Raw genomic sequence first — 17,628 nt, 5'->3', positions numbered from 1 at the left:
AATAAACATATTTCAATACGGCTCTCTACATACAATATCAACTACATGAATAAAACCTTATCAACCTCATATAACAAACATATAAACAATATATGCATATATAAACAAATATCATAACAACAAAAAGAAAAAGAAAAATTATACACCTATAGTATACATTATGGTTAAACTTATAAATTTCACACTTTTAAATAGATCATTAATGACTTGTAAGAGTATTTGAATGCAGAAACCGGTTTTGAATTTTTAATTTCACTGGATAGTTAATTTGCACACTTTTGGACAATTAAAAGAAAAACTTGATTTATATAATTCTATAAACAATAACATATCGGATGATGAAGGTCGAGTATTGTATGATTGATAACTTTGTGCAGACACAATAAGATTTGATAAATATTTAAGTACCAGTTCGTGCTATTATTTATACATCAATAATGGCTTGTGGTAAATGATTCTCTTAGTAATGGGAATAATTCTGGAATCCTTAAATAGTTAAATAGATGCTTTACTAATATCGGGTTCGTTTAAAATGATTCTAGTTGCACTGTTTTGCAATTAGAGTAAAAAAAATGAAAACAACACATTTAATAATTTCTTGCGTCCAAAGCGCTTTTCTGGATTTCTTCACCAGGAACGCTCAAAGCTAAACATTTGAAATCCGAAGATGTATAAGTACCGAAACCGTTGAAGAGCTATATGTCAAAAATACCTAAAATAAATAGCCAATTTCATCTTAAGCCAACTTTGCCTGAGGGAGTTGAAACAACTGTCAATAAAAAACTTGTTACAGTTTCTCCATACTGAACAATAGTTATCCCAAATGTGGAAAATAAGACTAATATAAAATAGAATTCGTGCACTATGATTTAAGTATTACTTGAATCTGTTTTTATAAAAAAAAATTATGCTGAATAAAAAATTTTATTTTTTGATTAATTTGATCAAAGCAAGAATGAGTCGCGTTACAAAAATACCAAGGACTTTTCCACAGTGACTTTCATTAAAATGTTGGCCATTATTCGATATATCATTGCGTCATTGCACATAACAGTCATTTATTTTTTGGAACCAATATATTGTCTTAGTTCTTGACACATTAACTAAAATTTTGTTTTCATCAACCCAATAACATATATAGAAAGTCTGCATTTGAGTTCATTATGTTCAAACTCTTTTGGGATTATTTTGTAGAAAAAAACAAACAAAAGAAATATTCTCCCAGGAAGTATAATCGTTTAATGACATGTAGATTAAAATGATTTTTTTACAATAATTGAGCTATTGTAATACATAAATCAATCACATAGTAATGGAACTTAATTTTAATTTTTTTAGATACATATCCAGATATAGTTCTGTACACATTGTACAATAAGAAGATGACATGGAATGACGCAGCAAGAATATGTACATTGGACGGCGGACACATTCTATCAATAAAGTCACAGGAAAAGTTTGAACTTATCAAAGAGTTAACTATTGATGAGTGGAGATTGTTTTCGTAAGTTGATTACATTTCCGGAGCACCTGAGATCAAACCCAGTTTTCAAGTTGCTCTGTCTTTAGAGTTCTATTTCTTGTTTTTTTTATTTGCTATGAAGTTTTCATTTTATTTTCAACTTGTGAGTTTAATGTCCTTCTGGTATCTTCGTCTCTCTCTTGTCAACGGAAAACGTTTTTTTCATCCGTTCGGCGTCTGTTCGCGCTATCCGTTCAGGTGTAACTTGGGCTTATAAAGGTAAATCCAATATCTGTCTCAGTGACATAATTTCCATATGAATGTTCCTGTCATAGCATTCCTTCAATTTCTTTAATACGTATAGTTTCTGTAAATATACTGTAGAAATTTTAGAACAATCAGGTATTACCTACTTTCAATTCACAGATTGTGTCATCCTCATTTTGGCTGAACGTTTTGTCTTAAATGCTCTTTCAATTACGTATATGATTACGACCGTCAATATGTTGTGATGCGAGTGTAAATCATGGGTCTTATTGAGACGAAAAGCTCGTAGTGCCGTACAGAATTATATTCCTGGTATCTTTGATGAGTTTGTTTCTGTAGTCTTTCAGTAGTAATAACAATATTCCGAACGCCGAGGTAATTTTAAAAAAGCGTATGTCCCTAAAACCTGACAAAATCAATTCCTCCACTATATCAATTAATTATAAACGGAACGAACGACAATTGTACGATCAAGTGTTTATCATATACTATGTAAGATTTGTTTTACCATTGGATGTAGAAAATGCATAACCTCCGAATTTTTTTAAAAATTACCACGGACGGAGAACATATCAATCTATTAGTTCAATAATTTCCGTGTCTGCCCTTCCATTATGTGATTCAAGAAATAAAAATAAATGGGTCACAATTGTAACAAAAAGAGAAAATCGAGTGCACCTGTTTATGTTAGAGCGTGTTTGAGTTGAATATTTTGTCTTGAAAACGAATAAAGCAAGAGTATTTGATACAACATCTCGCTTCAGGTTCTATGATTTTTTATATATCAAAGCTACAGGTTGACTTTATAACATAAAACAAAATACAGTACTAAAAGATGAAATATATGGGTCAAGTGAAATACCTTTCTAATGAATCACAAAACAAAGTAGGTGTGTTCGAATAGCTACTTTTTTACTAAAAGTACTTGTCGACAGTCTTTTTAGTTGGATGTTAAAAATGCATATGTTGAAACAAAATCATTTTTTTGTGTGTGATAACTAGGATTTATAGTCTTCAATCCCTGAAAATTTTTAGTCTGCCCTTCCACGAAATATTTAATGACAATTTCTCTAAATGTTAATGACTTTTCGAAAATTCCACCTGACAACCAAACAGACAATAGTTTTAAGTTGAACCAATGTAAACAAGAACATTAAATGATGCTCATTAGCTAGTAGATACATTCGTCTTTTAAATACAACTGACATATAAGGATCGTAATGGTGCTGTGTGGATTAATTTATCGGTTTTCAAGAGCTAATTTTGCATCGCGTTATCCCTACAATGGCTTCCATTTCTACGATTGTAAAAATGAACTGGCTTAATGGGGAGATAATTTCAACGAAGTAGAATCCTTATTTAAAATAACAAGTATAAGGCATTTAAGGTAGATAGGGTGTCTTCCTCCATCTTGGATTTTGAAATACTAGAAAACAAGGTCTAGATCTTTGATGAAATGTGCAAATTTTTATAGTAGTAGGTAATTCATGTGTAAGAATTTTCATTATAATATAGAAAATGCCATGTTTGATCATATTTATGATTGTATTTTACAAAAATAAGAATTCTTTTGTTTGATTCATTTTTTTCCAACATTGTCAAATAAGGGGAGGCAACTCAAATGCAAGGGCAGATAATCCAGATAGTGTTACTTTTACAATAGAATGTGTTAGGAATTTACCCATTTTTACATGTAGCAAGAAAACGAGTCCGGTGACCCCATTTTTTCTTCTTCTTATCTGAAAGCATAATATTGAAGCTATCTTCTCATATTTTATCTCAAAATTCTATGGTGTGGTTTGCGTTTTATGGCGGAAAAATGGGTTTTACATGCATAATCTATACAAAATCTTGACAATTTTGAACAACCTGTAGCGTGAAAATAAGTCCGGTGACCCATTCTTTTTATTAATGTTTTTAAACAAGCAGGATATGAACTACATTTTGGCAGATTCTATGGATTATAATTTAGACACCCCATCTACCTTAACTTATATCAATATATTTCTAACATTGTAAATTATGTTTCAAAGAAAGTAAATTTTATCATACTTATAATATTTAAAGCATTCATAATTGATGCGGTATAGCTTTTGTACAGAAATATGATAGTTCATTCTTAAAAGGGCCACGAATTTGTCTAGTCGAATTTATTATGCTACACACGTAGTAGAACATGTTGTAAAACTTTACCATATGCCATGTTAATTATTTACAGACACGAAGACTATTGGATAGGGTTAGCAGAACCATCACAGGGGTTCTTGGTATGGGCGGACTGTACTGGTATGACGTATGAACGCAGGAAGGTTGAATCCTACAACGACAATGAAAAATGTTATGTGATTAAACATCACGCTCCATACATATGGGAGAGTAAAAAATGTGATGAAAGTAATTACTTTGCATGCGAAACAATCGTACTGGGTAATTATGACTAAGATCGTGCTCTCCTTCAACTTTTTATTTTTATTTGATTAGGGAAAACGAAGTACTATAAATCAGTACTATCTTCCTATAATTACAAATAAACTTCGATATATGTTACGAGGCTTTAGTAATGAAATATTCTGTTATTATTTCAATACTAAAACTCTTTAGAAGGCCACAGGGACGATTCAAAAATCAATTCATCAATCAATCTAACAATCAGTTAACTTGGGGGTTGTGTGGCAAACTAATACGGGAAACGTTTTTGTAATTTCTATTATTTCTGAACTTCGAATATATAAACAAACAAAAAACAATAAGTAAGTTTTTTTCATGTTTGCGGATCAAGCAAAGCCAAACGGACACCCCCATTGTCATTTCACTTATTTCTGTACTGCGAATTAATAAACAAACACAAACAAAAAATAATAAGTAAGTTATTTTCGTGTTTTCGGATCCTGCAACGCCAAACGAAAAAACCCATTTCATTTAGGGTTTAACTGCCAGAACGGGCAAATATCAAAGATAACCCTATTTCGATACCCGATTCAACACTTGGGGTCTTCCTACATAGAAGAAAGTTTGAACTGACCAAGACATTTTGAATATACATGTTGTCGAATATTTTTTCTCTGGGTAGATTATAAGAGAGACTATAGTTTCATCTTTTGGGAAAAAAATCAACTATATGAACACAGTGGATCAGTAAACAAACATACACAACGAAATATGATACAGTCTGACATAACATCTTTTGTGAGTTAACAATAAAATGGAATGCAACATACATAATTTGGAAATTCAAAATGTATGTACAATATTATTTATATTCAACACTGCGTTGAAGACCAAGTGTGGCCTTCGGCTGCTATCTGCTCTTTAGTCGAGTTGTTGTGTTTTTGAAATAGTCCCCATTTCCATTCTAAATTTTATGTTAACTGTACACCTTTATACAGGTGATTGTGATGAACAAATAACAACCGTACTAAATGCAAACAGGATGGGAACTTATAATGGTATGTCGAAAACAGACTGTCAAAGTAATTGTTCATCAAGTCCAACATGCTGGTCTGGAATTTCGACAGATGAAGGACGATGTATACTAATGGAATTTCGCACAGGTTCCGAGCCACTTTCGAATGTCACAATGTTTCGGAAATCGTGTTTACAAGGTATGGTATATAAAGTATAGCAACATGCAAAGGTGACATGTGGGAAAAAAACAATTAAAATATTAAATTGTTTTTAACACTTTCGATTGTATTTACATACATGTTTAAGTGTATGGTAATTCATACTTTTAGTCACTTCATACATATAAAAAGAATATTAATTAAAATGTCTATTTCATAAAAATGAAGGTCTAATATAATGAGATATGAATAATATTCAATAGGATTTCATGTCTAGTGATCACTATCACATTCCAATATTTAGTGAACAATGAAATCAAAAGGAGAGGAACTATACCAAAGGAATATCCAAACTCATAAGTAAAAAAAAATGACAATGTCCTAGTTTTTAATCATTTTGTCAATTCGGGCCTTTTATACTAGTAACTTACGATAGGGTATGGAATTTTCTCATTGTTGAAAGTCCTTATGGTGACATAGAATTATTAATTTCTTATCCAGCAAAAATACTGCAATCTAATTGGTAAATTATCCCGGCGAAAAATAACACCCCATCCTTGTTCACCCCAGGATAAATAAAATGTTCAAAAAACATTTCTCATAAATAAAGAAAAAAGGAATTTAACAATGCGCAGAAACATTGAAGTTGATAAATTTGAATACCGGTTTTAAAATGAGTAAAGGAATTGTTCATATGAAATAAATTAGTTATCTTGGTGAAATCAGGGCTGTACGGAATTTTACACCGTTGTTGAAAATTCTGGACACCACTGAGTACACCAATACAGCTAATATTATCGTTATTTGGACTCTGTATGATAGTCGTTTCTTTGGAAATCATTCCATGACTTATATGATATTGTATATTGTCTATTCTTCGTTAACTATCAATTTGTATTGTCCCATGGTACTAGGACTTGAAGACAATTGGGGGAATAAATTTACATGATGTGCATAATAAAAAAACACTTCATTTTCACAAAAGTGTTCTATTCAAATAATTTGTTATATAGTAATTCTACTATTTCCTTTTAAGTTCACGTAAAAGAAGAAGCAGAGATCCCGGATTTACCAGATACAAATCAGGATCTCAATCCGTTACTTGGATGCTCACTTGAAACCTCAACATCGGGTAAGTTGTTATGAAGTTTGTAATATGCCTTTTAACCCCTAAAATGTTATATCTCTACATGTGTGACGTTTTCATTCTGATCAACTGATGTACGTTAATGCGCAATTCTACGTCAGAGTTGATGTAATCTATTCGGTCCAAGTACTTCTATATTTCAATTCTTTATGGTTGGATTAAATATACATAAATAAAATACTAAGAAGAAAACAATGAATGAGGTTGTTAAATTTGATATATGCCTTTTTGTTCTTCTTTGTTAAATATTTGTTTGTTTTATTGTAATTAAGATTATAACACAATGTTGACTGCTGAACCCCTATTTTTGACATTTCTGCCTATAATGTCTGTTTGTTTTGTTCACGTATCGTTGTCAATATTAAGGATGCGACTGTCATACAAGTGAGAGTTTTAGCTAGCTTTAAAACCACATGAAATCCACCATTTTTGTACATAAGAAAATTTCTGTACAAAGTATCCAGAAATGTGACAGTTGTTATCCATTCGTTGATTAGGGACTTACCGTTTTCAATTTTCCTCAGTATTCAGTTCAGTATTTTTGTGATTTCACTTTTTTCAGTCATTACACGAAAGGATGGATACGTTGTATTTCAATTTATTGATTTTCAGTCATGGTTTACGTACAGTGACAATGTTGACGAATGTTAGAATCATATTCAAAACAGTGTGGCTGTGGCTTTTGATTGACGACCTAAATTATCCCATTGACTGGGACAGATTGTGTGAATATTTGTCTGTAACGACCACTGCTCACTATGTACTTTTTAATGACACTTAAACTGTGGGGTCACAAAAAGTTCTCAACACACAAATAAAGTTATTCGAAAAAATAATTAGGAATAACACGATGTTTTGATTTACATCAATAATATAAATCAAAATTTAAAGGTTATTCCTGATTAATTTTTCGAATTATTTTATTATTAAAGACGTTAAGAACCTTTGATGACCCCACGGTTTAAATTCTATAATAAGTAAGTAGTGAGCAGTGGTCTATACAGACATACGTTCACCTAATCTGTCCCAGTCAATGGGATAATTTAGGTCGTCAGTCAATGTCCACAGCTACACTGTTTTGAAAATGAATCTATATGGATCTATACAATATATCAATCCGAAGAAAGAAAATATCGTCCTCCTTTTCTCGAATACGGCTGGGTTTAGATTTTATCAACATGGCAGGAATTCATCCACAATTTTCGGTTATAAAATAAAATTGTTTTTTTATTATTCAAGTTGTTATTGTTATTGGTAGTGTTGGATTGTTTCCTTTTTATACGTTTTTATTGTAATATAATTGATTGCCTTTCGTCCTTTGGTTTTCAATGCTTACTGGTATAATATATTTTCTGATGTAGTCGAAACGTGCGTCAGACGTATTAAATTAGAAGCCTGGTACCTTCGATAATTAATTACACCACTGGGTCGATGCCACTGCTGGTAGACGTTCGTCCCGTGGGTATCACCAGCCCAGTAGTCAGCACTTCACTATCAATTATACGGGGTTTTTTTTTTTTTATAAATTTCCAGTTTACAACAGTATGGCGTATTACATTATAAGCCTGAAACCTTTGATAACTATCTGTACTATCTTTTACAACAGTATGGCGTATAACATTATAAGCCTGGAACCTTTGATAACTATCTGTACTATCTTTTACAACAGTATGGCGTATTACATTATAAGCCTGGAACCTTTGATAACTATCTGTTCTATCTTTTACAACAGTATGGCGTATTACATTATAAGCCTGGAACCTTTCATAAATATCTGCTCTATCTTTTTAAAATATTACATGATTTCAACGGAATCAATTGTGTATCGAAATTTGTGTAAAGTTAGATACGACGGGTCCTTCCAGCGAATCCCGTATTAGCATGGGTTTCGTGTAGCACAATTTTAAGTTTTCTGTTTAGTATTTCGTGGACTGCTGTTTATGTTTTCTTGTTTTTCATAAGTTTTGGGTTATCTGTTTCATTCGATCTGTAGATTTTGATTGTCCCATGATGTCTCTCTCTTTTAACTTTTTATTTCGACTTCTAGCATTATTGTTCCTTTTTGATAAATGACTTTTGTACAAGGCTTCGGAATGGTTTAAACTATTGGAGACGCGGTATATCTGCAATGCATTATACAGACGACATACGTGGACGTAATTCTTGTTTGAATTAAAACATAGATCTACAATGACTGGTATAAAAGATTAAAATCTATAGAAGTTTTCATGACATGTATTTCAAAAAAGTGGTATGATAATTAAGTCTAGCCGGTACAAGTGTACTTCTTCTCTGCTTTGTTAGTCAGTTTACAAACGGACCAAATAACCCTAGTAAGAGTATAGATTAATGAGATAAAGCAAACAAGGCAAACAGTTTGTCTTCTTATTTCTTAGTAGTAACATACCCTCTGCACAAATAATATATAAATTGATAAATAAAGGCAACAGTAGTATACCGCTCTTCAAAATTCATAAATCGATAGAGAAAAAACAAATCCGGGTTACAAACTAAAACTGAGAGACATAATAAGTTAGGCGCATATTTATATTATGCTTACCAAATATACAGCGTGAAGTTCTAACGCAAACACAACCTGCCCAACAAGGCAATCACAAAGAATCATATATGACAGACATCGGTGTTACGGTCATCATTAATGCATAATTATGTGTGCTGGACGGTACTATAACTCTGTGATTTACTCTGGAGAGACATGTTGTTTTAGTGTCTCAGGTCTTAATGTACCATAACCAGGGTTTAATCTATACTTGATTAATGGTTTCCTATATTCTTCTGTGACAATTTTACTTATCATGGTGCTTATTATATGTGCTGTATGTACAGCAGGATGCTCTTATTTATTGGACGAACTGGGTTTTATTCCGCATGGAAATCATGCAATTCGCTCAGTTTACTTCCTTTTTGTTCATTTGTCCCATTCCAATTTCATTAACGGTAAAGGATTATCAAAGGTACCAGGCTTATAATTTGATACGCCAGACGCGCGTTTCGTCTGCAAAAGACTCATAAGTGACGCTCATATCAAAACCATTTCAATGCATCAGATGCGCTTTTCGACAATAAATTTTTCTTCAGTGATGCTTGATGTCAAAGTATTTGAAAATTCAAAAAAAAACTAATACAAAGAACGAATATAACAAAGTTATGAACTGCAGTAAACTATTTTTGCCTCTTATTATTCAAGACACCGAATACACATATATATATATATATTTTATTTCTTGTGTTTTCACCTCATCTGTCTGTCTATCCGTCAGTTTTTAAAACACATTTCATATTTTTATGAGAACTACTACCAAGATTATTCGTATCGTATCACCAGTATGGTAGTGATGAATTGTTACTTTTTAACACTTTTGGAATCTGCAGACACTTATTTCTTGTTTTAAGATAATTTGATTTACAATTGAAGATATGCATGTTAAGTTTACTGTATTAATATTTATTGTTATTTGTGGATAATAAACTGACACACTGTAATTTGTTATGAACCATCAGTAACAAATCAATGAATAAACCGATGAATAAACGTAGAAATTACATAATTATAAGTATAAACCGATAAAAAGAAACATATGACTGACAGACATTGTTTTTGGTACACGTCAATTCTCAAACTAAATGAACAAATTGCCAGTTAACGATTTATCAAAATTATTGAAATATTGTCACGTGTATATATAACTTAATGTTACCATTTTACATTTCAGCTTTCACACCCTCATTTGTCTTAGTCCAATCAGGCATGTCAGCTACCGATACATCTTGTCTTGAGTTTGAAACTATAACAGAGTACGAAACAATAAGCACTACTGAGACTTTAAATGTAACTGAAACTATACATGTAACCGACCATGTGATAGTAACAAGTACATCGGTAGCATTACTAACCACGAGAGTGATAGATAATTATAGTACGATGTTTACGTTGACTTCGACAGTCAATTACACTGAAACCTATTATTTTACATCAACAGTATACGACACAAAATGCAAAGTGAATTGTTCACATGCTTCAAATTTGTACCTGTCTACCGATGACCCCTCGCTTGTGGAAGCCATATCGAGTATGGAAAACGATCTGATTGTCGATAAAACAACAACTTCCGCTTACAAAAGGACATTGAGTAGTGCGCCTGACGGTCGAACCTCATCATGTGTTATTGGGGTGGCTGGTATAGCAATTTTGGTTGCACTATTTTCTTTCATTCTGCTGGGTGATTTACCATTAGTCGTCCGATATTTCAAAGCTGCCTTTGACATTCGATGTCGTTGTCGCTAAGAATAAACGACCCTACCGGGTATTGAAACAAGCACATCTTGCCCTCGACACGAACACACTAAAGTGGGACCAACAAAGCCACTCGAAAGTAGGGATATGCTATATTAGAGTTCCGACTTTGTTAGGATGTGTTTGCTTTGAACGGTGTGTGATAAAACTTTATTAGAAAAAAAACCCGGTCTGAATACGAGAGTTAACTTTTCAAAAAATTCCTTTAAAAATGCTAATATTATTGTTTAGAGACAGTTGCTAACTGTGCACATTGTCCTTCTCGGAATTACCCTACCTGAAGGGTTGTATTTATTTCTACCTGTGGATCACGTTAACTATTAGTGAATAATTGCCATTCCCTTTCTATGGATCAATCACAGTACTTATTCTTTTTTTTCTTATCTTTTCATGTTATAATTTTAACGTTAATCCATGCAAAACTTGAAATGACTGATTCTCTTTCTTTTCGTTTGATTTACGTATAATTCCTAAACACTAAAAGAAATTTAAGAACTTAATTCTTCGAAAAAATAAAAACCGGAACAAGTAAATTTGTTTTAAGACTAACAATGATTGTTTAAACGTCGGCGATATATGTGATATGAGTTGAGGACATAGTTTGCTTCAATTAGATAATTGTTTACATCAATGAAAGGCTGAAAATATGAAATGAATAAATCATTGGCTTTTATGGCATTTATAAGTAAACTGGACGGTGTATTTACATTTTGTAAGATGGTAACAATCAAACAAAGGTCACTAAATGATCTTAGTGAAATACTCGAGAACTTTCTAATTATTTATGAAACAATTCATGCTTCTACTCGAGCTCTACATTTACAAAAACAGCAGACACAATTTTGAGAATCTTTTTCTCGATCGAAATGCTCATGTATTCTTTTCACACTTTAGTTAAAAAAAGAAATAATTGGCATAAACATTTCTAGAAGATTAAGATATACGCATCTAAGTCGAAATTTGGGACAAAATGTAAATATGGAATAAGACCGTCACTGTTTTTTAACTACGCATCGGATTATGACGAACTATATAAAATGTAAAAATGGTCAAACGATAGAAAGTCGTTCGTAAATGGAAAGATGGTTAAGACTTCTTTTGTACTTTGGATCATGGATTTTTCTTGCCGTTGTTACGTTTATTTTGAATGTTTTAAACGTGAACTGGAAAGAGACACATATCGTTAGTGGTACATTATTGGTTCTAGTTTTATCAGTTATTCAGAGTTTTGTGTTGGAATATCCTATTCAGACAATATTTTGTTTACTTTTTGGAGGTCATACTAGGAAAGTGGCTAGTTCCGATGGTCAGCATCTGACTTTAATTTTAAACTATAATTTACTTGCTACTTGTGAAGAAGACATCGATGAATGCATGCTGAACATGTATGAAGCATACATGGGAAATATAGGTTCTAATACAGCCAGCGTTTTGGTGAGCGCCACGAAAGACAGCGAACTGAGACAGTACGAACTAATTGTGCGCGATCATTATCGTAATTTAATTTTTGACCAACTTTATCAAGAAGGACTTTTATTTTCTTATGGAAACTTGAAAGGAATTGATAACGTTCGTTTGAGATTTGTGTGGAATAATTTTCAACATATTGACAATGACGAATTCAGAACAATCTATCTATATCAGATCTGTACTAATTTTGTTAATGACTTCATGGTGATTCATAGAATATCATCAGTTTTGCGAAAGTGTGGACAATATCAGGATTTAATGCTTCTTTCTGAAGGTGAAACTGAGGCTTATACGTATTGTGATAGCCAATTTTATTCCAGTGCAGCAAGAAAGCAAGGAGAGCCATTGTTTCATTATTCTGAGGACGTAAGAAACATAGAAGGTAGGAGATTCAGCTATACTTTAGTGCTGGACAGTGATACACGAGTCGGTAAAGCAATAGCATTCAATCTGTTAGATATTGCAGCCGCTAATCCTGAAAGTGGAATAATTCAACCGGCTATATTTTTAGATTGTATAAATAAAACAGACACAATCTTTATGCATCTTGAATCAATGCGTCAAGCAATTAACGAGCCTCTGACGAATTCAATGGCAGAAATTTTAGAACAATCCTCATTTTTTGGAAAAGGACTAATAAGCAATAAAGTGTACATTGATAAAATTCTTGGAAGTAGAGACAACTTGATAGAGAGAATACCTATAGATGTTCTTAGTCATGATACATTCGAAGCTTCAATTTTACGCCCACTTTATGTTGGAAATATTCATTTACAAGAAATGCCATCCTACAACTACGTTACATGGAGTATCAGAGAACGAAGATGGAATAAGGGAGAAATATTATTGGCGATATACTTTTTTCATAACATTTTTGGCAAACCTATGAGATTCCTGCAAAAGAAATTTCAAAAATCAAAATTTATTGAGACAAAACTCAGAACGGCGACCAAATTAGATTTAGTTTCTTCTTTCGTAGCTCACTCTGCGCTCAGACAAATGTTTATGAAACCTGTTCTTTTATTGTTTGTAGTTATTCATCTTTTTACATCGCTAACATATCCGAATGCACCAGTAGCAGTTATCATGTTTTTTGTTGTTATTTTTCCAAAATTTGCGACATGTAATAAGCGCAACTTTAAATATGTATGTATAGAGTCTATCGCTTCTGTATTGCAGTTTACACCAGAGGCTATCACCGGAAGTGTTCGGATAATCCGAGCTTTTAAAGCGATTCTCTTCAACAATACCCAGTGGAAACCTCAAAGAGCAGTGGAAATTGAATTTCAACAGTCAAACCCTTTCGTATCTGCATTTCGTAACCTCTGGGGTTATTCTGTTTTTGCTGTATTAATTGGAACTTTAGCTGTAATATTTGTAGATGGGAGTCATTTGTTTCTTTTTATGACAGGATGCGTGTTTGTGCTACCTTTATATACAGGAATAACGTCACTTCCCCTAGGTTTTGTTTCAAAATACCGTCCAACAGTTGACGTTGCCGTAACATTAGCATCCAAGACATACACAGCAAACACTCAGATAAGCGGATATATAAACAATGACGATACTTTCTTCGCAAAATCATATGTTGACATTTCGAATGAGGTGTTAGAAAATGAAACAATACCCAAGATTCCTGTACCTTACTTTCCACGAATATTACCACGGACGGAAAACACAATACTTAACGATTTCTCCATGTGCTTAAACAATCGTCCACATCTAGATTTATCAAACGAGCTGCCTGAAGTCTCCACGTGTTAATTTATAATAAAATGTAATTCGAGCTGTATTTAATCTCTGCTCTAAAAGCAACAATTGTACTAATTTTGTAAAACTCTGAAAAAATTGGGAACCAACAGGTATTTGAAACGTCCAAAATGTGTCGTGATTTCTTTACAAGTAACAAACTCAAATGTCAAATAGTTATCAAAAGTACCAGGATTATAATTTAGTACGCCAGACGCGCGTTTCGTCTACTGTAGACGGTCTACATAAGACTCAAAAACGTACATTGATAAAATTACGCCGAGTGAATATAAACGCCAAAGAGAAAGCAACCTAGCATCACAACTTTACAAGACATCCAAGAAAATTTTTCAAAAATAACAATGCTGTCTTTAAATAAAAAGACATGTGTCCCAAAATAACGTTATATCTTCAAAAATTAAGAATACAGTACGTTCGATCATGAAAAAAACATATCTTTAATAAGAATTTCTTAACATAAATCAGAATACAATGAAGGAAAACTACGTTCCTAAAATTAGAAAAGCACAGTAACTAAATTATTATTTGCAATGTCTGTCTTTTTCTTTTGGTCATGGTATTGTCCTCGATTTAGAAATGTTAATAGTCTCATTAGAGCCGTTTAATTAGTTCTTGTCCAGACTGGCGCCTTCTCCAATTTCCCAAACTATAGGGCCATAAAATGGCTTCATATGCCTTACATGTGAAAAAGTCTATTTATTATTTATATTCATGATATCGCATTACTAAAATCAGACTTGAAAATATATAACACGTTGATTGGCTTACTCATGGGTGTAAATTTGATCATGTTATAATTCCAAACAAAATCTTTATGTACATATATGCCTATCTTGATTCCTTTCTCATAATATCTTCAATTTGAATTCCCGAGGACGTGAACAAATACTTGTTGGAGTTGATGCATTTAGAGAAAATATGTCATCCCTACGACTATTGTTAGGAAAACTCTTAAAATAATTGTAACTTATGTAGATTATTTGTGTAGAAATTTTATCAATATTTTTACCCATAAGCAGCACATGTGGACGTCATAAACATGTCCGTATAATAAGCTTTTAATAAATATTACTTGATAACTAGTGATTGTAAAAGACAACATGTATATGAAAACATTTTTTTTTCAAAATAGTATATATATAATTTGGTTAAAAGCTTATTCTAAAAATAAACATTCTCATACTGTACATAAAATTGGAAATGGAAATGAGGAATTAATATATGCAAGGTTTTAATTTAAAGTAAGGATGGTTACATGAATAATCGCATTACATACATATGTTCATACGATTCCGTAACTTTGATAGACAAACAACAATCGATTTACATAAAATGTGACATTTTTCGTTTGACTGCACGTACTCTCCGTAACATTACATCATGCTTCTTTCATATAGAGTTTTTAAAGTGTTGATCGTATACGCTTTAGCGCCCAGTTCATTCAAAATCATGTTGCTTTGTTCAACTCTTTTACACTCGAATAGAATAACAAAAAAAACGCATCTTTTGTTCTCGACTGACCAGTTATCCCTATGCTATCTAAAACTTAGCTTTTGCATTTCATTTGGGTTTTTAGATTTAGAAAAAAAAATGCCCTTCATTATATTTACAAAAAGTTAGCACGTATTGATCCCAATCATTCCTCCTCCATACTTTTTCAGAATATAAATCATTAACATCTCAGAGTTTTCAGTTGCCAGATCGAGTGCAAAAATTTGTCCGTGTTTTCTAGTTATATTTTCAACTTTGATACTGCTATCTTGAATAAATTGCGGAAGTAAATAATCAATGTTTAAAAACTCTTTGAAAATATCAACAACCCTTTCATTACATAAGTTCGATTCAGCCTCTTTTTCAAAACCAACTGTATTTACATACTGAATTTTAACTGGATTTGTTTCAAATTGTTGCAAAACTTTTGAAACTTCTACAAACTCGTTCCTCATTTGATGGTACCCATATGCGTTTCCAATGGTTGACTTATTTACCATATATAACCCTATGTTTATTGAATGAGCAAGCGATTCGGTTAAACTCGGTTGATTAACGATGAAATTTCTGGAAAGAAATAAAGCCGTCTGCAAAAACCTGGGTCCACTAAACGCTTGTAAAACTTCAAGAGCATAAATAGCTTGCTTTGAAACAAGAGGCACATACATGACAAATAAAAAGTTTTCGTAATAGCCACAGTCAAGTATAATGTTTGTTGCTCTTGGTGGTCCTTTGTGGCCGTTTAATTCATCAAAATCACTGTAAGTGTTTTCATCGTCGTTCCAAATAAAAAGTGGAATATTCATTTTTCTAAATACCTCGTGATAAACAGAAAGGGTGCTATTTTCACGTGAGGTGGTATAGTATTTATCTATCCAATCAAGTGCGCCTATTTTGCGTAACCGTCTCGCTATGGCAGTCTCGTTTTCACTTTCCATCCTGACAATAATATAATCATCCTGATGGAAAGTGTCTATAAGCCATGCACCAAAATCAATTGAAGACAAATTTTTGCGAATGCTTTCACTTCCAAATTTACTAATATGTTTTGAAATAGTTTCATTTGCATCCGACAGAATTCTAGATTGCACAATATTCATTAAATTTTTGTCAAAAGCCACGAAGAAAGGATTGTGAGAGTCATCCTCCAGAAAGCTATACAGATGATATGTTGCAGCATCCGGATATGTTTGTAAAAAAAGTTTGATACTCTCCCTTTGTCGGTACCAATTCCCTGTTGTTATGAAAACATTTCTCGGTAGATAATCACGCAACTGAATACTCAGATCTTTTTTAATACTAATTCCTGATCTTGAATCCGGAAGATCGTGAATATTATGTCTTTTGAACTGTTTTGTATTGGACTCTCTTAGTTTTCCAAGGACGAGGTTATACACAAAATTGCCTGAAATAAATCCTAAACCTATCACAATTACAATGAACATTATTCGATTCCATTTTCCACTCATATTTGGTCCTCCAATCATTGACATGCGTCTGCTTATAGACACGCTTCGTTTAATGCCAGGCGACGTTTTTCCTTCCATGTTTGCTTTGACAATATTTATAGAAATGCTATAGCGTACAGATAAGACAAGAAGGTACATCTGATATCTATCAGACAATCTGTTGTCTTCCTCAAGGATTATTCCACCTACTACAGTTATTATGTATCATTTCGTTTTCAAGGTGATTATTCGTACCTGTTCATACCTTTTATGTCAACTGACATTCCTGTGAGGTTTTGAAAATATGACCGATTAAGATAACACTATTTCAAATCGTTGACTTAATGCTCGAGAAATATGCACTAAAGATTTTTGTTCTTATTACGTCACTTAGAACGATCGCTTTCCGTTTATTTATTTTTATTTAATTTTTTTTTTTTTTTTTTTTTGCTATTTAATTTATATCTCCACTTTTTGTCCAAGACTTTTCAGGGGGACTACTGCGCCAATGTTGAAGTAACAACATCATCACGAGAAACACCGTATGTAGATGTGCAGTCGTTGGAACTTTAAAAATAGCTGACGTTACCATTGAAAACAGAACAAATGCGAATAATAGGAAAGTTAACCAAACTGAATGTGAACTGTAAATGGTCATGAGGAGATATGGCATCTTTAATAGAAATTGTCATAAT

General features: G+C 32.5%; 3 protein-coding genes across 3 annotated transcripts; 2 read left to right on the top strand and 1 right to left on the bottom strand.

The window, feature by feature from the left end:
- Nucleotides 1-437: 437 nt before the first annotated feature.
- Nucleotides 438-7,090, top strand: LOC139521583 (uncharacterized). Its single transcript, XM_071315060.1, has 6 exons — nucleotides 438-447; nucleotides 1,339-1,504; nucleotides 3,948-4,156; nucleotides 5,116-5,331; nucleotides 6,329-6,424; nucleotides 7,002-7,090. The coding sequence occupies exons 1-6, from the start codon at nucleotides 438-440 to the stop codon at nucleotides 7,088-7,090; spliced, it is 786 nt and encodes a 261-aa protein (XP_071171161.1).
- Nucleotides 7,091-12,137: 5,047 nt separating this feature from the next.
- Nucleotides 12,138-13,988, top strand: LOC139521582 (uncharacterized). The gene has a single exon (XM_071315059.1). It carries the CDS (start codon nucleotides 12,138-12,140, stop codon nucleotides 13,986-13,988), a length of 1,851 nt encoding a protein of 616 aa, XP_071171160.1.
- Nucleotides 13,989-14,785: 797 nt separating this feature from the next.
- On the bottom strand, nucleotides 14,786-17,218 carry LOC139520881 (uncharacterized). Its single transcript, XM_071313903.1, has one exon. The coding sequence runs from the start codon at nucleotides 17,090-17,092 to the stop codon at nucleotides 15,611-15,613; it is 1,482 nt and encodes a 493-aa protein (XP_071170004.1). The 5' UTR covers nucleotides 17,093-17,218; the 3' UTR covers nucleotides 14,786-15,610.
- Nucleotides 17,219-17,628: the final 410 nt, after the last annotated feature.

The sequence above is a fragment of the Mytilus edulis genome, chromosome 4, assembly GCF_963676685.1.
Source record: "Mytilus edulis chromosome 4, xbMytEdul2.2, whole genome shotgun sequence".
In the NCBI taxonomy this organism is placed as follows: Eukaryota; Metazoa; Mollusca; class Bivalvia; order Mytilida; family Mytilidae; genus Mytilus; species Mytilus edulis.
This window is presented reverse-complemented; position numbering and strand designations above follow the sequence as displayed.

What these genes read in the sequence shown, in the direction of transcription:
- LOC139521583 (XM_071315060.1), top strand. An exon ending in TCGGAAATCGTGTTTACAAG is followed by an intron (nt 5,332 to 6,328) that starts GTATGGTATATA and finishes TTTCCTTTTAAG; the next exon opens with TTCACGTAAAAGAAGAAGCA. An exon ending in ACTTGAAACCTCAACATCGG is followed by an intron (nt 6,425 to 7,001) that starts GTAAGTTGTTAT and finishes CACTTTTTTCAG; the next exon opens with TCATTACACGAAAGGATGGA.
- LOC139521582 (XM_071315059.1), top strand. Translation starts at nt 12,138, where the DNA reads ATGTATGAAGCATACATGGGAAATATAGGTTCTAATACAGCCAGCGTT.
- LOC139520881 (XM_071313903.1), bottom strand. Translation starts at nt 17,092, where the DNA reads ATGTACCTTCTTGTCTTATCTGTACGCTATAGCATTTCTATAAATATT.